The 22,708-nt window shown below is 42.7% G+C and overlaps 1 protein-coding gene across 7 annotated transcripts in view; it reads right to left on the minus strand.

Moving 5' to 3' along the window:
* mef2d (myocyte enhancer factor 2d) overlaps window positions 1-22,708 on the minus strand; it is a 64,896-nt gene that overhangs the window by 12,383 nt on the left and 29,805 nt on the right. For 5 of the 7 annotated variants that reach the window (XM_072679511.1, XM_072679512.1, XM_072679517.1 and 2 more), the window contains 6 exons: window positions 21,524-21,727; window positions 13,642-13,776; window positions 8,691-8,898; window positions 7,493-7,549; window positions 2,738-2,916; window positions 1,645-1,674 (listed from right to left, as the gene is read on the minus strand). In XM_072679511.1, coding sequence (XP_072535612.1) covers window positions 1,645-1,674; window positions 2,738-2,916; window positions 7,493-7,549; window positions 8,691-8,898; window positions 13,642-13,776; window positions 21,524-21,727 — 813 coding nt within the window. The remainder of the gene's footprint in view (window positions 1-1,644; window positions 1,675-2,737; window positions 2,917-7,492; window positions 7,550-8,690; window positions 8,899-13,641; window positions 13,777-21,523; window positions 21,728-22,708) is intronic. The other 2 variants (XM_072679515.1, XM_072679518.1) reach the window with 1 other exon arrangement.

The following is a 22,708-nucleotide window of genomic DNA, read 5'->3' on the forward strand; positions in this document are numbered from 1 at the left end:
TTTGTGCACACAACAGACTTACAGTCTTTATGCTTCCCACTGTATCAACTAAACAGTGGATTTACTGAAAGTAATGCTTATGAAGTGCTCCCCCCCCCCGCAAGTTGTTACAGTCAGCCATCAACCTTCAAAGTGTCCCTCAGTCAAAGCAGCATGGAGCAAGTGTGTCTGTCTCTGCTGCATTCATGAGGAATGAACTGAACGCCACTCTGAATCATGCAGACTCAAATGCATGCTCAAGTCACCTCTTGAGAGATGAACAAGGCAGTGCAAACCATGTTTTCATATAATATCCCAATACCCAATACCCACTAATCCACAGGGGATGGGCACAAAAAAAGCCAGAAACCACCTCATCTAATCACACAGCCTGACACAGGTTGACCTGGCGCGCGTGCACACACACACACACACACACACACACACACACACACACACACACACACACACACACACACACAGTAAAAGCGTGCAAGAGAGCGGCCCTTGAAGTGAGTGCTCATGCTTGGTTGCTTTCAGTCTTTGATCCAGTGTGTCGGAGTTGTGTAGAAGCATGCGTGTGTGAACCCCTTTGCATGTACACTCCACATGTTAAGTCAGTCACATTTATTGTACACAGTAATTTGGAAGTAAGACTACACTTGCAACACCTGATCACTCATGCTGATTACACACATCATTAGTGTGTTTGTGTATCATATCATTACACTCATTAATTATGTTAAATGATATTATTAATTACTATTGTTAATAGTAATAATCATAGTAATAATAATAAAAGTTTCAAGGTAAATTCTTTATGCATCTCACTGTCCGTTCCTGGGCTGAAGGGCCTGACCTGGCCATGTTGGCAGTTGGTTTTGTAGACAATGACATGCATTCCCATACACCTACAACCTTCTTTCTGAAAACCTCAGAGAGCTCTTTGGATCTGGCCAAGGTGATACCACTCACTTCAACAGCCCAAAGCAAATTAAACTAAAAGGTTTAATTAAGACAAGATCCTCCAAAATCCCCTCTAGTGATGTTCTAATCATCTGCAGCTAATGTGCATTTAAACTAGTACTAATATGGGCGTGTCCTACCATTTTTACTTCACAAGAGATCTAAATTTTTATTTATTATAAACTACAAATGGTGTGTAAAAGACATTTGTTTGTATATAAGTTTTATTGGTTTAGCTATATTGCCTCCACGAGATTCCATCTCGTAATATTGTTCAAATTAAGATCAAATGTTCAGATGTAAAAATACATTAAAAAGACTTTATGGGTTGTCCTAATATTTTCACATGACTGAATATCCTTGCTACTTCAGCACAGTGCTCAATTACTTATCACTGACAACATAGGGTTAATCATTCATTATTCAAAAGTACCACTACTTTAACCATCCCAGGATGTCCATACACTACGTGAATATGTAAGCAACACTGATGCCAATCACTATTTGAGCATGCAAACTATAGCTACAAGTGCCTTCCTCATCTGAAAAGAGTGTCTTCAACAACTGTTGGTGTGAAAAAGGTCAAGCATGGCAGTGTGCACACCCACGACAAAAGCCATCAAACACACAGCACAACAGACATCGAGAACTGACCAAACCTTCACAACACAACAGTCTAGAAAAGGGAGTTGTATTCACCTCACTCACCAACTCCAGCTCCTCATCTGTCTGCAGGGGTTTAAGGGGGGGAACGGACAGAAAACAGGGATTACAACTCTCCACACACTCAGACACTTGCACCCTTCATGAACACCAAGCACCAAAGTGATCAAAGGTGAAGGAATGTAGAATTGGACTCCCAAGAAATTGTTCTAACCCTACAAGCAACACTTCAAGTTCTGCCAGTAACAAATCGGGATGCTACAAAGTGCAAAGCGAGGCCCCTCTAGTTGAGTCTGGTGGCATAATCTCTATGCAAATCACCATTTTCACAAATAAATATGAAAACTGCTTTGTTTTAGGCAAAACTATTGCTTACTATACCATGGTCAAAAGGCCAATATCAACCAAAAAGCTTCTTCTGAGACCCCACATCTACTAAGAGAGAGATCGTTCTAAAACCCCTGCTCATCATTTGTGATGTACTGACTCCATAATACTGCAACCTGCTTGGACCCCGACAATCACCACTTGCAATGTACAGACAGTGGATTACATCTCATAGCGGTTATGCCAGTCCACGGTCACAGTTCTACATCAGTTTCAGAAGAGAACTGATTAGAAAATACAAGCTATTGTGTCAACTGCAGGATTTACCAGATACTAGACTACTTAACTCCTAAAGCAATTATAACTGCTATGTAAGCACGTGGTATTCCAGTGAAGATATTTACATATCTACATATTTATATTTGATCAAAATCTATCATCAATTTTATTATTGTGTTAAAAAGTAATCCTTTTCCTCTGACCATATACTGTCACTAGAGCACATACCTCCAGCATGTGTCATTGTAAAAGGCACGCGAAGTCCTGTTTAACAGGATGTTTTTTCAAGATATGGCAAATATGTGTAAATACGGACACATCTTGTGTACCGTGATGCAATTGTTTTGCCTCAATACCCGCCTCTACATGAAAAATAATCAAATCAGCTGACTTCAATACTAACTACTGAAAACACTGCATTAGTGGAATTTTGAAGCTCCTGTAGGTTTGGGGGTGTTTGATTTAGCCCAGTCAGGATGAGTTTGTGTGTGCGCGCACACGCGCGTGCTGCAGTAGTTCTCACCAGCTGCATGAGGCCCTTGCTGCTTTGGGAGGTGATGACCCGGAGGTCCGGCTTACGACTGTTCACCATCTGAGGGCTGGGCGGAGGGGGAGACTTGGCCGGAACTACTTTCCCCATGCTGTTGCCGTTGGAGACGGAGAGGAGGCCTGGGGAGGCCCTGGCACTAATGTAGCCATTAGCTGTGGATAGAGGGAGAGGATCGTGTCAATAGAGGCTTGTACACTGAAAATACACGTCAGAAACCCATGCACATGACCGTGTACACACACACACACACACACACACACACACACACACACACACACACACACACACATTTATGTGCTATTCTATGCACTGTGTGTGTGTGTGGGGGGGGGGGTAGCAGACAGTAGCAGAATATTTGCACAGCAGGAAAACATTCGGACTAAGCCTGTTACAGTTCATCCCACCATGTCATTTGCATTTTGTAACAACACTTGCTCGGTGTTGCAAATGTAATCCCCTGTTTTCCAAGCTTATAACCCTATTATGACATAATTGGGGGATTAATGGCAAAGGGCTTTTAATCTGTGTCCGTGTGGCGCAGGGTTGTGTGGGTGTATGTGCGTGTGTGTGTGTCTGTGGTAGAATGAAAAGCAACACACCACAAGATTGGCAGAGACACTCCACCTCTCACCTCCAGCAGGAGAGTGAGGGATGAGACAACTACTGAAGCATGTTAAATCACAATGATTTCTTAAAGTTTTGTACAAGTGTAAATCTCAAAATCCCAGCCTTGCAGAACTGGGACCAGCAAACTGAAAGAAGCTTTCTTTGGCATAAGCTAGAGGGCAGTGTTTCCAGGGGACACAAGGAAGAGGGAAAGGGAGACCGAAAGACTAACAGACGCACACAAACAGGGGTTTTCCCGTGGCTGTTGGAACACTGAGAGTAAACAGTTCTCTCTAATCTCTCTCTGCAATGCTGGGGCGTCCAGGAACATAACGTGGCAGTTGACATAACGTTCCTGAATCTGGCAGCTGTCCTTTACATTGTAGCAACATTCTGAAATAAATGGGCCAAAAGAAATGGCTCAAAACAACTAGGAAGAAAGTCTACTTTCTACTGAAAGCTGCTCAATTGTGAGATGTAAGGTTTTTGTAACTGGTTTTAGGAACAGGAAATCTGTCTATTTTCCAGCTTTATGGAATATTTCATGTACTGCAGACACTACAGTGAAGTTATGATATGATTATGACTAAGGATGCCATTACAGCCAAGACTTCTGTGCCAAATCTCTATCAGATTTCTAAAGACATAAGGCTACTTGTTTTCCATGGTACCGAAGGTAGCAAATTTAGGGCAGAATAATAAGCCTATATGTGACATCAGATGCAAAAGGACAGAAGAACGCTATAACATGTGGAATGGCATTGGTAAGGGCAAGTAAAGCAACAGGTCCAAAACATCTCTTATGCCCTCTGGTGGTTGGCTACAGAACCCTGACCAACGCCATGTAAGTAAACTGTAAGGAGCACATCAGGTATTTGCTGAGTGTCTGGAGGGCTCATTCCTAATAAGTGAGCCAACAAACAGCCGATAAGCAAGCATACAACCTGTCCACCAGAACAGGAAATGTTCTGTCAATTCTGCAGCTCCCCCACTTAAATAATATTCCCTCCAGTGTTTTTTTTTTTTTGCGATATTTAAAGGGGTGTGGCAAAGAAGTGATTGCTAGCTGTAGGAAAGTTGACGGATTGTCTGATTTTGAGAAAGCTCTGGTATTTCAAGACAATAAATGACGTACTGATGCACTGACAAACTTCCCGTGCTGTTAACTGCCCAATCATTGCATGGTAATTGCATTTTCTTGTTTCTAACGAATGTCAAGATCAGTTGCTGTTCCCAGAATAAGGACAGGCGGAGGGCTTGACACTAAGAAATATGGGCAGTGTTCGGCGGTCACATGGCCTCTTATCCCGTCTCTACTGTGCATGCTCAAGCACCGTTCAAGCGCAAACAAGGTGGCAGCTTCCATTTTGGACATCAATTGGCTTCAAAACATCGCAACGGGAGTGAACGAGGACATACTGTCAATTCTTGTATACAGTTTATGGTGTGAATGGGGTCACAGAGCATTCGGGGAAGAGGAGGAAGAGGAGGAAAACACCTCAAACTTATCCCAGAACCTAAAAAACAGACATCCAGGTCTGTGCACGGAATTAGGAGGTGCGTTCAGAAAGGCACACATTAGCTTGTTTAGGCTAACACTGTGGTAGCTAATAACCAGTGATGTAGTAGTAAAAACACAAGCTGATTATTTGATTTTATTTTGGCACAATATTGTTTGGTTTTAAATAACAGTTGATTTTTTTCATTACTTGAAGAGGAGATCATTTTATTACCCAAAGGCTGGTCAATATGGCAATATTTTCTTTTTTATAAATCTTTTTTAAGCATATCAAGGATATGGTCAGTGCTTTAAGAACACTGATTAACTGCATGTTTCATTACAAATAGACTAATTAGTCTGGTGAAACTTGATGAAGTGCAGCAGATTTTAAATATAAATCACAGTACTCAATATGGGTGACTATTACGAGTTTACAAATCTGTCGCTACTGATGCATTTTGTATCACAAAAATGTCTTTAAATATTGTGCCAGGAAATTTTTACCATACCACCCACCCCTAGGTTCATGTTAAAATATTTTTATATTACAGATAGATGGTTTAAATATGTGTTTGGTACAGAGAATCATAGAATTCCAGTGGTATTTGTACCAACTACCAAATATCTGGCATTGTGACCTCGTGTAATGATATATCTTTATTATGTCTATTCACTACATTTCACATTAGTCGATTATTATACTACCAACTACCAATTTAAAAAGTGGAGTGAGTAAAACTGTATTGGGATAATCATTTGTGATAATATAACCATATTAAAGCTATAACAAAGCTGTCAGTACTGGCAAATTAATGCACTCCCCTTGATCAGGCTTTCCTCATTGGGATACTTTTAACTCTTATTAAAGAGCCCAATCACAAGGAAAAGTGTTGGCGGAGCTTTTGACATTATGAATGCCATGTGTTGACTGGCTGCGTCACTGGCTCAGAGTGGAAACATATTGCATGCAGAGCTGCAACACTGTGGTTGGAAGGGAAGGGCCACTGAGCTGCCCTCAGCACCAGGACACCCAGAGCTCAACGTTTCCCCCGGAGCTGTGGGAAAGAAGGGACACAGGCACAAGCGAGCATACCTGTTCATAAGCACACAGTTCAGATAGGAGTGCAGTATAAGCCTCTGTAATTGTATGGGAATGACCATGTGCATCATAGCATGTGCCGCTTTTTGTATGAGTATATATATGAGGCCCTCTTTCTTGTCCCTCTTGGTCTTCCTGTCCTGCTAGCCCCCCCAGCCCCCAACCCCCCAACACAGGGTCCGATTACTCTCGGCCGGCAGCGGGAATGGCAGGAATGCGGAGTGACGTCAATGCTGACATTCCCTGAGCTCCTTCTCAACTGCAACAGCTGAGAATGGAGGCAGAGGAGGACAGAGGGGCAGAAAACAAGAAAGAAAAGACAGAAAGAAAGAAAGAGAGAGAAGATGATAGACGAGAGAAAATAAATGTAGACAGAAAGAGACTGAAAATAAGGAAAGAAATACTAAAAGAAAAAAAATGAAAAGGAAAGAAAAGAAAGAAAGAGAGAAAGTAAGATAAGAGATGGAAGAGACATAAAAGAGGAAAGGAGAAATAAAAGAACAAAAGACAGAAATATGAAAAGAAGAGAAAGTGAATAAGAAAGACAGAAACAGGAAAAAACTAAAAAGAGGAAAAGAAAAAGACAGAAAAAAGAAAGACTGAAATAAAGAAGTATGAAAAGAAGAAAAAAAAAAAAGAAACACAACTTAAAAGAAAAATAAAAAGATGGAAAGAAAGAGTAAAAAAAAGAAAATGTCAAAAGAAAGAAACAAAAGTGAATTTAGGAGTAAAAGAAAGAAAAAAGAAAGAGAAATAGAAAGAAAGGAGCCTAACTGTGTGATGTATTTGGTGCTCTACTTGGTTTCTTGGTACTGCTAGTCCTGCTTAGCCATGTATCTGCCCTGATCCCTGTGCTGTTGCGACAGTCGCTACACAAACTGGCCAGTGACCTGTGATCTCTGAAGCGTCCACTGGCCATATTTGCTCTTTGAAGATCAGGAGTGAGGAGCTGAATCTACAGCTGTTAGAGTGCGTCAAGGCTGCCTGTGAGCAGACGCCCTGGGCCAGGTCTGCACTGCCCCCTGGGCTGGGCTTACACAGTAAGAGACACAGACAAGTGAGATATGGGGAACAGCTGAAAGAGAAGAGGACAGGAGAGCACAGGAGGTGTGTGTGTGTGTGTGTGTGTGTGTGTGTGTGTGTGTGTGTGTGGCTTGAAAAAGGCAGGGTGTAGGCCACACCATTCATGTCATTCAGATTTGTCAAATGTCATTTTGTTCACCCTGCCCCTTCCCATGATCCCCTGAGGCTGGCTGTTTACAAGCTTGGAGAGCACCGTGTGACCCTCAGCTGTTGATGACTAACAGGTGTGTATGTGTGTGTGTGTGTGTGTATATGCATCAGTGTATGTGTCAAACAGCAATGGTCTGTGAGTTCAGGGCACCTATCCACAGACTGCTCTAAAAACTTCCACAACTCTGTTACCCACATACAGCTGCCTTCTGCCTTTTACCAGCAACACTGTGGGGGTACTAAGCTGGTAGCAGAAGGCGGAAGTGGATCAGAGATGAAGGTCACTTACCCACTGGGCTCGGACACGCCCCATTTGAGTTGTTCAGGTCACCTCCTAGAAGAGCACCTGAGTGAGCGAAAGAAAATATGAGGATGAACTGACAGGATTTCAAACAATAATTTCAGCCATACAAAACAGGTCTGATTTACACAGATTTACACATTTCTTGCCATGCATTTTAAATACTCTTCAAATATGAAATTCAAAATGAGAAATTCTTGTTACTCTTCTCCTCCCTTATTGCTGAGATAGATGACTTTAAATAATGTGCTTAGGTGACAAAAACCTCTATGCAGTACTGCGTGTATTATGTTGTAGTGATGTAGTATGTAAATACTACAGTTGGTATTCTAAATATGCAAATTAATTGCTATATTGATGCCACAAAACAAAATACATTTACGTACAGTCAACTACTCGCCTACAGCTGCTCAATTTGTCAAGCCACAATGAAGTTATGAGGAGTGCTTAAGCCCAGACTACTTTTATCTCATTCACAAATACACACTCAGAAATGCACTGCATCCTGCTCAAAACACAACCAGGCCTTCATTTGTTTGGTGCGGACGAACTGATGCAGTTTAGAACAGAGTAAGCCTACTTCATTATGTAAACCCAAAAATAAATGATAATGTAGATCCAATTTTAGCTTACATAAGGTTTAGATGAGGTCTATCCATGCTGTTTTTATTGTATATCTTGTTTACATAGCTTTTTAGATATGCATATAGGCATGTACTGGCCTAGATTGAATTGGTGACAGTCTAAGTCCAGTGTTTGTTAGCAACATTAGCCTAGCATCTCCGGTTGTAAACTAGAGATGCACACGTTAAATGCAAAACATGTCTTTACTGATTGACTGCATCTTAGGTAAGTGATGAATCATGCTAAATAGAGTTTTCGCTCAACTATTCCTTTAATGGAAAATGTTTGTGTAGTACAAACACAATGGAAAATGGTACAATTACGTTCCCTAGGTACTAAAGATACATCATTGAGTGCATCATCAAGAAGGTTCAGCCTAGTACATTTTCTTTAAGTGTGTGTACCTCAATTTTGAGGCTCATAGGTACTTTAGCCTATGTGACCAAACAGCCACTGAACATAATGTCATTTTATGCTCTTGTGACACTTGTAACGGGTTTAAATTCTTCAGGAAGCCCATCCACACACCCTTCACTCCCGCTCCCCCTCCCCGCTCTCTCACCTGCGCTGGCCGGTCTCTGCGGCAGGCCAGGAGACACTGTGTTCCTCTGCAGCTGCGGTTGCTGTGGTGACAGCAGGCGCGGGTCTGTGAGCGTGGAGGTGACGAAGGAGGTGGTGACGAGACTGCTGGGATTGCTGAAGGGGAGAGGGCTCTGATTGGACACCGGCACTGTGACTGGCATGGAGAAAGTGGGTGGCGGCACTGCAGACTGAGAGAGCACAGGTAGAAAGGAGAATCAGTGACATCACTGCCTCTCTCTCACACACCAAGACACACACACGTATATACAGGTATTCAATATGCACTGTAACACACACACGCACACATTTTATTAGCATGCCAGTGACTTGTCAGCAAACTCTCAAAAGCAGAGCGTGTGCAGCTATGGAAGAAGTGCAAGTTAATTTCGTTTCACCTTAGTAATATTTAAGGGACTTATGAACTGTAGGGAGATTTAATGGAATATTCAGACTGGCATTGGGACTGGCATTGACATCTGGGTCTGACATTTGGCAGTTTTCACATTAGTCCTTTAGGTTCTCACACAAGATAAAGGTGCTTCCAATGGTTCTTTGAGCGATGCCACACATGAACCTCTTGGTTTCTGGTTCTATAAAGAACCATGCTTGTAATAGAGACATGGGAGTGTGAAAATTCTAGTCTTTAAATCAAGTAGAGATTCTTCAGTCCTTAAAAAGGTTTATTTCCATTTCTTGATGGAATCAAAATGTTCTTCTATAGCATCGCTCAAAGAACCACTTGAAGCACCTTTGTTTTTAAGAGTGTATGCATTGTTCTTCATGAACTGTTGTGCTGATTGGCATTCCAAAGCACTGCGATGCGCGACTGGCCACTTTTCGGTACTCCGTGCACTCAAACTGTCCAGCAGCTCTGACGAAGACCCATTTTCCCATGATTCTCTGCAAAAAACAGGGCCACTAAAATTAGAATGTGGGCTGCACTGGGCCTCTAGTGTCCTGAAAGGGACCCAGTTTAACAGAGTTTGTCTGCGTGTTCCTCTCCTGTGTCCTCTTCCTGCTCTTCTGTCCTGTCTCTCCCAACAGCTTTGTTTTAATCACGGAAATAAGTGAGCGAATGTCTTAAGGTCCGAACAGAAAGGAAAAGCAGGATTCTTTGAGGTTTCTCAAATCTTGACAACAAACAAACAAGGAAAAACTTGGCAGACAAAATGGCTCAAGACTGGATCAATATGAACATCTGGTCACATTCATCAGTGGGGTGGTGATCATCAAACATCCTGACCTCACTAACTCTCTTGTTGCTGAATGCAATCAAATCCTCACAGTAATGTTCCAAAATCTAGTAGATAGCGTTTCCTGGACAGTAGAGAAAGTTACTCCAACAAAAGCAGGATCAACTCCAAACGATATATTCGCCTATCCGTGCAACAGGATTCCACTGTAAGAGTGTGTGCCCAATGCCAAAAAAGTAACTGGTAACTAATGCTATAAACATACGTTCTACGAGGGTCCTGACTGTGCTAGCCCACTGCGGCATGCTGGTGGCCTGGAAGGGAGGGGGGGGGGTGTCAAACAGTAGCCGTGTATTACAGCACTGCACACAAGTCAGACGGAAGGGGTGGAGGGGGGTTAGTTGGGGTGTAAAGCGGGATGAAAACAGGAAGCATACAACACTGGACAGCACCTTGAACCCAACAAGAAATTGGTATTGACAGCCTGACAAAAGAAAATCCAATTTGACACAACTACAGATCCAGGATTCGCATCAAACATGGGAATACCAGAGGAATCTGCCTAGTTAAGCATTGTAGGAGTTCTTCAGAACACCAGTTTACTGTAACAAGCAAGGGAGATCCTGATCTGGAGAGCTGCGAGAAATTAGACAACAGTTCCTCATCTCAATTTCTCGTCACTCACATTTCCAAATGAGAAACAAATGTAGGACTGTAAATGACACTGAATATGTTGCAATTTAAGCAGAAACGTAGGACTCGAGTACATCTGTTTCCTAGCATGGCTTTGCTGATGATACAATGAGCTATTCCAAATATTGAAATGGCCACTTTGTGGACTATTTTTAAAAGTTTGTGTTGTCTACTGGAATGGGTTTGAAATTTGAAACGTCTGATTTTGGCATATCTTATCAATTACTTGATGAATCTACCATTGATTGAAATTTTTTACTCATCCCTCACTGTTTTCAGAGAATGACTTTCAAAGAACTCACAGAATTTCCAATTTCTCAATTCTTAATTAAATGTATTTGTTAAAAACAGTCTCTTAAGGTATGTTACCTAGCAAATATGTCAATGTTACCAATCAAAATGTAAAGCTTGCAGGTAATTGGCACTTTTAATTGATAGTTAAGATTGAATTAATGTTACACATTCTTGTATTCTCCTGAAATTACGTTTAGTGACCAAAGGTCCCTCTGCATGCACGCCCTCTAGGATCTATCTATCTGTAATGGACTGCAGTAACATTTAGATACAAGAGGAGGTAGGGCAGACTCTTGGAAGACTAGTTCTGCTGTTTTGAGCACAATTAGTTACATGATAGGCATTACCAAAACGCAAGGTATTCAGGCTCCAAACAAGCAATCAGGAATGTGGCAATTCACTGTTTCTGATTTGAATCCATTTCTTTTTCTTTTAAAGCATTTTAATCTGACAGTTTGGCCCATCCAATCAATAATATTACTTATATTACAACTTCAGCTAATAAAAAAGCACTGAAATGTGCTAACCCATGCAGTAATGTGTAAAGAAAAAAAGGTCTGATAAGAATTGGCCAAAAAACAAACAAACAAACAAAAAACGTACCGTAAATCTTAAAGCTCTGGAAAAACAACACAAATTCACTGTGATCACACTGATGCTATCCTTCTTGGTCTCTCTAAGACATCTATACTCAGAACACGGCCACAGTGATGTGCTTTTATCTATACAATTGTGCTTCAGGTGAAACAGTGAGTTTTCCTGGTCGGAAATTGGTTGGATGGACTGAGACTATTGAGGTCTTCTTTTACAGAAAAATGCCAATGAACATGTAAGCACTGCATCAAATGCAGAATGCTCTTTTCCAACCAATCTAGAAGCTGATTAAAATCACTGTGAATGAATAATAATAGAAGAAATCCCTGGTTTTCTTTTTCTAGTTTTAGTTACTTCCATTGTCTTTTTCTTATAGTTCCTTTAGAGTTATTCTAATGTCCTTATAGTTTAACTGTTAATCTTATTCAGTATCTGGTTTCCCTTCCAGCATTCTATCAAGCATTATTTTTTAAGTAGGAGAATACATTACAAATGACCTCATGTGTTCACCCTTTGGTCATGCATCCAGAATGTCCAACTCAACAGAACCCACTAGACGTCTCCTAGACAAATATACAGAACTACGCCGATTATTCGTTCAATGGATTCAGCGAGTTCAGTCTATTATTTTCACAAAATCACTTTTCCACTATGGCTCCATTACGAAAATGGCTCACAGATGGGGTCTGACTGCTCTGTGCAAAGAAAATGGGGTTTCAAACCGACAGGAAACGATTAGGTATGTATCCCACGTCAGTGAATGAGATGCCTTCAAACAGCAGTTGAGCATATTTATGCAGTACTGTATAGGACATTCCAGTTCAGTTGGACAAGGCTTAAGCAGACTTTACATCTTTAGTGACTAAACTGCAAACTTCTAACAAAAAAACTAAAGTAAAAAAAAAAAAAGAAGGACCAAGAAAAGTCAGTCGGAAAGTCAAGTCCAAAGTGCAAAACATAACTTAAGAGCAGCTGCCAAGTGTTTACTTTGTATCCTAAATTGAGACTAGTAAATAAACAATAGTCTCTAAATTAAGTAACTGCTTTGCTTAAGCTAAATAGCTGCAACCCAAACTAAACAAGTGCACTGCCTGCTACGCATATTGCATGCTGCTGAATGTGGTGTAGTGCTCATTCCCAGAGAGGGCTAATGAGTGGGATTACAGCTTGCGTACTGTTACCTTGGGCTGTCATGTGCAGATTAGAATGCTGAGAGAGAGAGACAGAGGGATAAAGAGAGCTAGAAAGGGAGAAGGGGTGGGGGGGGGGGGTGGGGGGGAGAGCAGGAGAGACGAGACTGGTGCTGTATGCTTTGGTTTGCTATCTCCTATGAATGGTGTGCCGGGTAGCCTGGTCGTCATTCTGTACAACAGATCGGAAATATTGGAGTTTAATCCTTTAATCCTTGCACATATACTATAGTGGACGGCTGAGGTCCATGTCTGTACATCGCGTCTCCTGCTCAACGGATTCTTTCTCAGCTGGTCAGACAGAGCCAAAATGCTACTCATTGCTTCATCAACATATAAAAGGGAAGTCCCATGAGTCAGACGCTTATTCCTGGCAAACAAACGGGCATCAGTTTTTCTAAGCAGATTTGAAATGCAGAGCCAACGCAGGAACAAGTTTGACGGCTAGTTATTCCAGGGGAGTGAAAGGGAGGAGTGATTTCGGACTTGCGGTCCGAATACTGCACTTTGCTTTTAGACGACCCTCCCTGTGCCCGAGCACACACATTCAGAGGGGATTGAGGGGAATGGGGGGGAGGGGGGTAGGAAGGGAAGGGAAGAGAAAGGGGGAGGGGGTGAAACATGGTTGGCAGGTGCTCTGTGAGTTGGTTGCCAGGCTGACAGCAGGCTCTGTGAGTTGGTTTGCTGGGCCGAGAATGGCCCCCTTCACACTGGTACTCACTGACAGTCTATAGTTCTGCATCATTTTATCAAACTCCTCGTCTATCTTTTTGTACTTCTCCTCAGTACGAGGCGTGAGGGAGAAGGGCTCCTCGGGGTCCGGGCTTTCCGAATCCCGGTGCTCTTTCTTGTTCAGAGCCTTAGTTTCGAAAGAGGACAGGAGAGAGAAAGAGCGGAGAGAGAGAGAGAGAGAGAGGAAGAGAGAGAGAGGGAAGGTTAGAACAGCAGAGTAAACACAGATACTCACGCCATATCGTTTGAAGAGGATATCCAGTTCATCGCTCTTGCGATATTTGTCGTCCTGCAGGGGGCTCTGGTCAATCGAGTCGTCCCCGTCTGGCTCTGGACTGTTGCAACCGTTAAAGCCTTTCTTTCGCAACGTCTTACATGGTTCAAAACAGGACAGAGAGGAAAACAGGAGGACATTTCACTTTCAGAATCAAACTCAATACATTTGAAACATCTATTTGACACACTTCCCAAGTTAGCACATTGCTCCCCTCGGGTCCACTTCATCATCATGTTGCTAGATACACCAAAAAGCATAGATTATATTTAACACCCTGACTTGATACTCAGAGACAGGATGCAGAAAATGCTGATGAAATTCTAAACAGAGAAAGAGGAGTAGTGAGAGGAGTAAAAAGAGTGCATGTCGTTAGTCCACGCTTTAGCACGGACCAGTCTTATTTTGAGAGGATTTCCCAAACAAGCTTTGCTGTAAGTAGCTTTGCTGGTGGGACTGCAACCCAACAGGAAAAAGGACTCTGCCTAAGACCAGCAGACATGCTCCACTCACCAACCTGAGAACAAAATGGTCAGCAGAACTTTCAAATAAAATAATACATCCGTTTCTCTGCATACTTTGTTAGCCTCCTTTTCTTCAAAGCTCAGAATCCCACAGAGCAGGTCATATTTGGGCGGTGGGTCATTCTCAGCACTGCAGTGACACTGACATGGCGTTTAAAAACTCCATCAGCACTGCTGTGTCTGATCCACACATACCAGCATAACACACACACACACACACACATGTCAGTGTCACTGCAGTGCTTAGAATGACCCACCACCCAAATACTACTTGCTCTGAGGTGGTCCTGGGCATTGAAGAATGGGGTAAAAGGAGGTTAACAAAGTATGCAGAGAAACAGTAATTATAGAAACCCCTACAAAGTATAGTGCTCCTATATGGTCAGTGAAGCTGATAAAACAGGGAGAGTTCATTCCAAACAAGGGTTGGTCATAATATTCTGATTTGACCGTACACGTTAGGATACATTTGTGAGATAGTCACACACAACCGCTTGATATCAGAGTAAAATTAGCTGAGGTGTGCAGAAATGAGCGTGCTTCAATAGGAGGGGGAAAAATCTCCATCAAGCAGTGACAGGGGGACTATTGCATTCCTGTTAATTCACACCTCCCTCCCTCCATGTATCACAGGCGCACACAAACATTATGGTGGTATTTCTGTCTTTGTGAGGACTTCCACTGACTAAAAGACCATTATTCAACTACAGTAAAAGCTTAGTTTTAACACCTTAATAGGTATAGACAAAAGAGACCTTCAAATACATTCACATTTTTATATATTGTGAGGATGGTCCTCACAGAGAGCTAAATACAACACACACACACACACACACACACACACACACACACACACAGGAGAGTGTGTCAGCTGATCAGCTTGTCTCTGGGCCCAGTCCATCTGTTCACCTGTCCCTGTGCTCCTCTCCCTGCTGGCTCTCTCTTTCATGTGCCCAGCTTCTATTGTGTTGCCAGGGTAAGATTCCCCTGCAGAGCTGCACGTTCTCTGACTGGCTGAAGCTCCGCCCCTCCTCCCCCATTTCTTGCTCTTCCCCCTCCCCCATCCTTCTTCCAAGCTCTCCTTGCTTCCATCGCCTCCCACCATAAGCCCACTCTCTACCTTCCTCTCCTCCTTTTTTCTTCTATCAGCTTCTTTCTTTCTTCCTCTTCTCTTTGCAACCCTCTCTTTTTCTCTCTCTCTCTTTGCTTTTGCATACACCCCGCTCTCCCTTTTTCTCTGTACAGCTCTTTCCTACCCTTTTTTCCGTCTCCAAATCTAATGTTCTCTCCCCTCCCACGACTCTCCGGACTGACTCACTGCTGTCCTCTTTTGCCCTCTATTTATCCATCCCTCCATCCTTCTCAAATTCCCAGTGCTTATTTTTCTTTCAGAGTCTCTCTCTCGCTCCCTCTCCCTCTCTGTCTTTGAGCCGTACATGAGGGCGGCTAGAGGGGCGGCTAGTGTGGGCTGCTGTCCGTGGAGGCAGAATGTAATGTCACGTCCCATTTGCCATGTGTGGAGCGCATTCAGGGCCCCGGGGCTGTCCCTGGAGACACGCACTCCCAGCCACGGCTTCACTGCGGCCTGCTAAACGAACGGAGACGCTAACGTAGTGATGTGCTGATCCTTCCTCCTTCCGCCTCTTCCCTCTGCTGCCCGCGGCTCCTTCTGAAAGACGCTTTTTACCATTACTGTGCCAATCTGTCCATGATTTATACATGGGCCTAATGGAGTCCCTGTATTGGCTGCTTGGAGTACTGTGTGAGTGTATGTGTGTGTGTGTGTGTTTGGTAGTCATAGAGTTCAACTATATATACCATAATGGTTGAGAATAGCTTCAGTACTGTTGTCTTTAAACACACAACACTTTCAGCTGCATGTCTGACAGAGTTACTGTCCTGCTGCTCATGTATCACACTGTATTTCAGTAGTGAGGACAATATGGGTTAGAAGTATAAGAGCATTACATCCTAACTACTGCTGGACACTACTGACACAATTCAATAACACTTTTACATATAGAAATACACTGTATGTCCAAATGTTTGTGGACACCCCTTCGAATGAATGCAGTTACTTTAAGTTGCACCCGTTGCTGAGACAGATTGTCTGATCTTTGGTAGGGAAGTACTGCCAATAGAATAAGACTCTATTGAACAGATAAACATGAACCTATTGGCACAATGCCTAATACCAGGCGTGAGATACAGGGGTATGAAGCCTCTCAGCTTGGAGCTAAAGAGCAGTGGAACTGTGGTCTCTGGAATAATGCCTGATGCTTCATCCAATACTTTTGGGCTGAGTTAGGGATGAGGCGGGGTGTAGAGGATCAGGTGGGGTGATGACCTCACTAACGCTTGCCACTAAATGCGATCAAATCCTCAGAGAAGTGCTCCAAAATCTGGGCTTCCCCGGACAAAAGCAGTATTTGTAGTACACTTGTACTTGTACAATGAATGAGCAGGGGTCCCAATACTTTTGTCCATACAGTGTAGAACAGTATCGGCTCACATTTACATTTGCATTAATAATATTTAATGAACTTGGGCTTTCTTTGTAGTGGTAAGGCAGAGCTAAATCCAGCTGCATCTGATTAGAAGGCAAGTTTGAGTGGGAGGGCCAATCTGCTCGATGTGCACGGTGGCTAAGGAGGGTTATGGGAGTGTGCCCTTCCGGTACATGCAGATTACACATGGATGTGACAAGTCTTTAGTGGAGAGGGTGCATGTGGTTGGCATGGTGACACTGAATTAGGCTGTAAGGAGGGACCACAACCTCGTTTTTTATGCTCACCCCGCACTAACTTTCCTTGATCATGCAAAATCAAGGCAAACACTGCGTTTAGCCTCAGACCAGACCACAGCCAATGGAGAGTGACAAATGGTTAATAGGGACTAAATGGGAGCCGGTGACTCCAGGGAATAAATTGCAGTACTACTTTAACCCCTCTAACCTAGGCACGCTGTGCACTGCGGGACTCCCCCTGACTGGGAGCGGGAAACCAGGCAAGAGAAAATCTTTAAGTCCCCTCAGCCCTCTTCATTCAGCTGCTTAGGAAAAGGGCATCCCTCATTTCTTCTCCCCCTCCTCCCCTCAATACATCTTAACACTCGCTCTGTATTTCTCCCTCACTTGCACTCTCGCTCTCTTTCTCTCTCTTGCGCACGCACGCATGTCCCTTCTTTCCCCCATTGGAAGCTGCAGCGAAGCAGATTAACACGCTCTGGCAGGAGATGCAGGCAGGCCACACACACACACACACACACACACAGCACATGCAGCTCAGAGAAAGAGCGCGCGAGTGAGCGAGAGCAGGAGAAAGATCGAGAGCACATACATATGCATGCCTGCTCAGTCATGCAGTAGTGCGCGGGCATGACTGCCTGCATGTGCGTGAATGTTTTGTGTGCGCATAGTACAGTGTGCAATATATGGAGGGGGGTGGGGGGGGACTCTATTCCATAATTACCACACAATGCATTTTTTACTGTAAGGATCCTATCCAGGCAGCAGCAGCAGCAAATTAATTGCGAACATGGTGTTGGGGCATGCATTGCCTATACGGAGACAGGTGTCTGACAGCAAGTTTACATTTACGGCATTTGATTGATTTTCTTAAGGCTCATTTATGCTCCTTTTTCCTATGAAAATGAACACGCCCATAACCGTCACTGCCTGCATACTTCTATGAGTCCTTTACATTGGCAAGGACGTTAATCAACACATCCAGTAGAGGGCAGTTTAGATAAACATGGCGTCTGTGGCGTTTTATAGCAACGGTTTGTCCCTGTTCCCCCGACGATGTATCATCATATAGATGTTTAATTCCTAACCAAGTCGAACAGCTGCTCTTCAAAAGCTTTCGAAACTTTCTTTTCTGTCAAAAGTTGTGTTTCTTCTTGATCGTGTCCATATGGCAGTGGTCTTGTTACAATTGAACTATTGACAACACTGCCCCCATGGTTTCCACTTTTACTGCGTCGTTGCGCCTGTATCCGCTAGCTTTCCGAGAAAATGCACAAACATGGACAAAATGAACACAGAGTATGGACGAAGACTCTGTTCATATTTACCGCTAAGCATAAAGGAGCCTTTTTTCAGAGCGACTTTCATTTGAGTCATGTTGCACAGGTAAAAGAACATAGCGTAAAGCTCATTTCACACAAGAAGCGACATGTCGACACTTGGTATTTCACACCGGACGCAACACACATGCGTCACTCAAGAGGTTTCTGTTAGTCACGCATTAGAATGCACGCTACAAATGAAGTTACTGATTGTGTATTGTTTAAATAAACTTTTGCAGACTGCACTTGAGCACAGCTTTTAAGCATTACAGTGAGCTGTTGTGAGCGAGATCTCAAATGTCACCTGCATGTTTTGTTTATGAAATCAAGTGACACAGCGTATTGTTGTGAAATGAAAATTTATAAATAATGAATAAATAATTACTTTTGGCTCCAGTAGCTTCAGATTTAGGTGTTTATGGCTATGTTTACTGGCCTCGATTGTACATTTAATGAGAATACTGCATATAGAATATTGCAAATACTTGCAGTACTGTTTTTGCTTAGAAACGGCTAGAACACGGGGTGTCGCATGGCGTGAGTGGGCGATGTGAAAGGATGCATTGATTTTAGTGAAAAATATTGCTCTAAATGTGAAACTAAATGGGCTTTAAAAGTCTTGCTCAAGGACTCATAGGGCATCAAATACATGAGTCTGTTCTCAATACTGATTCTGGGCTTGTTTATGACAGGGCTTACTATCCCTGGTTTGCTTTCACATAGAAGAAAATTCCTTTAGAACCACAGGTCGATTTCAAATGTCACTTTACTGTGCGCATTTTTGCGAAAAGGTAGGGCCTAGATGCGCCCGTTTATTTGTTTTCATGGTTTTCCTTGGATACAACCACAGTGGTGAAGAACAATGATTTCTGGTCTTTCACTATGCCGGAACACCTGCAAACAAGGTATCCGCATGGGGTCGATATTAGCAAGAAATATTGGATCAGGCATTAAAGAAAATTAAAATGAAAAATGTAAGAAATAATTCCATCTAATCCTGTAACAAACCTAATTGGAAAAAGCACACATACGCTGCATGATGTGGTGTTAGCTGTGGGGAAGTAGAGTGTTTGAGTAATGTGAGCAGACTGCCTACTTTTAGATGCTCATCGTAAGTGAAGTGCTTTAATTAAAAATGGCTTATTTAAAAGCTTAGTGGTTTTTAAAGAAGAGAATATCAGCATTGGCATCGGCCAATACACTCCTAAAAACAAAGATGCTGCATAGGCTTTTTTTGAGTGATTCCATAGAAGAACCGTGTTTGGCTCCATAAAAGTACCATTTTTGTAAAAGTGATGTGTGTGAAGAACCTTATAAGAACCTTGTAAAGTGGATGTAAAGGCACATATCTTTTACAAAATGGTTATTCTATAGCACTGCTCAAAGAACCTTTTTTATAGCATCTTTATTTTTAAGAGTGTTCTCAAGAGGAGACCGAGAGAATTGCTGTATAGAGAACTGTCCTTCACAGAAAACCTCCTCATCAACCACTGATGCTGGAAGTCAGACACAAGTGGAGCTCCTACCATCGCACACTGCATCTCAATATTACATGAGGAGGTCTTCCAGCCCACTGAACACTGAAGTGCACAAACACACACACACATATACACACACATACACGCATACAGACAGAGCAGCCCAGTCGGCCTTGAGCTGATGTGGCCCACAGCGACCCAACGCCCCTACCACAGTACACACACAGACGCACAAACACACACACTCACTCATTCTCTCTTCCTCTCTCTCTCTTTCTCTGTGAGACAAGCACCCACAGACATACACACACACACTTAAGCCATCTGCAGCTGCAGCCAATAGGAAGCATGCAACACTAATAGTGTGGCCTTCTGTGACAATGAAAAAGACACACATGCACACACTGTTGGTTTCACACCTTTACACACTCATCTGACATGAAAAAAGGCCATTCAATTGCTTGCATCTCCTTTAGCGTGTTCCCAAACAGTTGCTGGTTTGGTCGTAAGGCCGGACCAAAACTTTTGACTGGTAAAGAACCTGTAGATTGTGCAGTTCTTTAAACTTGTCCACAATCCTCTATGTTTGTACATCTTCTTTCCAAAAACAGTTCAGGTGAGGAACCTCAACTGAAGGCTCTCAAGACTACCAAAGGTGGTTCCTTCACAGCACTTTTTAAAGAAGCCCTGGATATTAAGGCTGGAGATACTATAGGTATCACAATACAGGCGTTACAATCGAGTATACTGTGATATAGTGCCATACTGTAAACAAGGCAACACACTGCTATTTTTATGAAATTTTAGGAAAAATGTCATAGTATAAGAAAAAAATCCCACCTTTAACATAAAATTAGTTGACTTGACGTTTTATGCAGTCAAAAGAGTGGGATCTGATTCCAACACCGCTTTCTAGTGGTCGGGGTTTAAACACAGCACAAAATGAACCACTGAATTTAAAATCAGCATTGTGGTTTTGAGAATTGATTTGACTGATTGAATATTGTAATATTTAGGTTATTAATATTTTCTCACACCCCTAGTGGATCATCAACGCACATTATGGCCATTTGTGTACAATGGCAATGACCATCTTGTGTTGGTTGGGCTAGATACAGGACAAGCTGTGTGTTTGTATGTGTATGTGTATGTGTGTGTGTGTGTGTGTGTGTGTGTGTGTGTGTGTGTAGCCCTCTGTCTCAGGCCAAGGCCAGGGGGAGCCAGAAGGTCCAGCTGTCCCTACCTCTGCTGTCCCACCATCTACCAGGCAGGCAGCCAGTGGCATATAGAGATCCATAAGCCTCTAAACCTTCCCTACACCAGCAGCAAGCTGCTCTCTGGCCCAAGCCCACAGGATGCTGTACAACCCCCCACCCCCCTCCCACACACATGCACAAACCCCACCTTAAGCTGTCACTCCTTCTTTCATGGTCCCTGCATCAATCTTAGCAGAGGAATCTGTCCGTATTCGACGTGTACACATGTACAAACACTGGTGACATGGGGGACTAAACCATACACCACGCTGGCGATAAACAGGAGCTAACGAAAGAGTAAAAGATCAGCAGAAAGAAGGAAAGGGACAACACAACTGCAGTAAACCGGTATAGCTGACTATCCTTTAAAAAAACAAACACAAGTCTGTTCCCCTCTGAAACAAGGAACACTGAAACTGTACGGTCATCATTAGTCTGATAATGCCACTATTAAACGGTTTTAGTCAGCGGTTATAGAAACACTTTGTTTGTCCACGGCTCTCGATGTCTGTATTACCTCTATAATGTCAGCATTGGTCCTGCTTTCATGTGGCTCATTGTACTCGGTGTACTTGAGTAGCACTTTGTCCATGTCGGTGCTGGCATACTGGAAGAGCTTGTTGGAGTGGTTGAAGATGATGAGGGCGATCTCGCAGTCACACAACACACTCAGCTCATAAGCCTTTTTCATCAGGCCAAACTTCCGTTTGGTAAATGTCACCTGTTGGGAAAAAGCAGAGAAGATTGGCGAGGAGAAAAGTTAGAAGTTGCAGAACAAAAATAGAGAAAGCGTCAAGTCTCCAACCAATTACTAAAAAACAAAAGCAGTAAAAAAAAGCCTTAAAAGAAAAAGAATAATAAAAAAAGTCCCAAAAATAGCAAGTATTTTGCCAGGGTCACACAAACCTGCATCATACAGGAGAAAGAAAAAACAAAACAAAACAACAAAAAAAAAAAACTTCTCAACTTTCACTGGAAGACGATTATATTCCAAGTCATTTTTTAGAGTATTTCTACTTATCATGGACTTTTGACACAACGTAAAGAATGTGAAAAGGGCAGAACCTAAGATACAAGGTTTTTGTGTGACATTTTTAAACCCCAATTTAACAGCATCCTCTTCTGAAAAAAAAAATAAAAAATAAGCTGCTGATTTGATTGATCTTTGTGATAAGACTAAATTGCGCCATGCTACTGACGCATTTCAGTGGAAAATGAGGAGTATGGTGCCATCTCTTTCTCTTTTATAACCTGTGTTCCCTGCTGGCATAAATCAAATTATTTCAGAGCTGTTTCCATAGGCACTGAAACTACCCGCTTCCAGTCTTACCTCCTCCATTAGCACCCCCATGTAAACACTCTCTCTCTCACACACACACACACAAACACTCTCTCTCTCACACACACACACACACACACACACACACACACAGATGGACAGACATGAACACCTGCGCTGACCACAATATATCTGCTGACATACAGCACTCTTCTGGAGGAACTGAGCACAGGGCAATATTCAAAACAATATTCAAACTAACACAGAGGCACAAACTCTCTTCTGCAGCAACAGCATGAACTCAAAAATCATCACTAATTAAAATGTAACAGTCCATCATCACGTGTCTCTTTATTTGTGCCTTTTTTCACGGACCCAATGTCACTACTACACTACTCAGCTCTACTCTGCTGAGTAGTGTAG

This window comes from Salminus brasiliensis, chromosome 5, assembly GCF_030463535.1.
Source record: "Salminus brasiliensis chromosome 5, fSalBra1.hap2, whole genome shotgun sequence".
NCBI classification, from domain to species: Eukaryota; Metazoa; Chordata; class Actinopteri; order Characiformes; family Bryconidae; genus Salminus; species Salminus brasiliensis.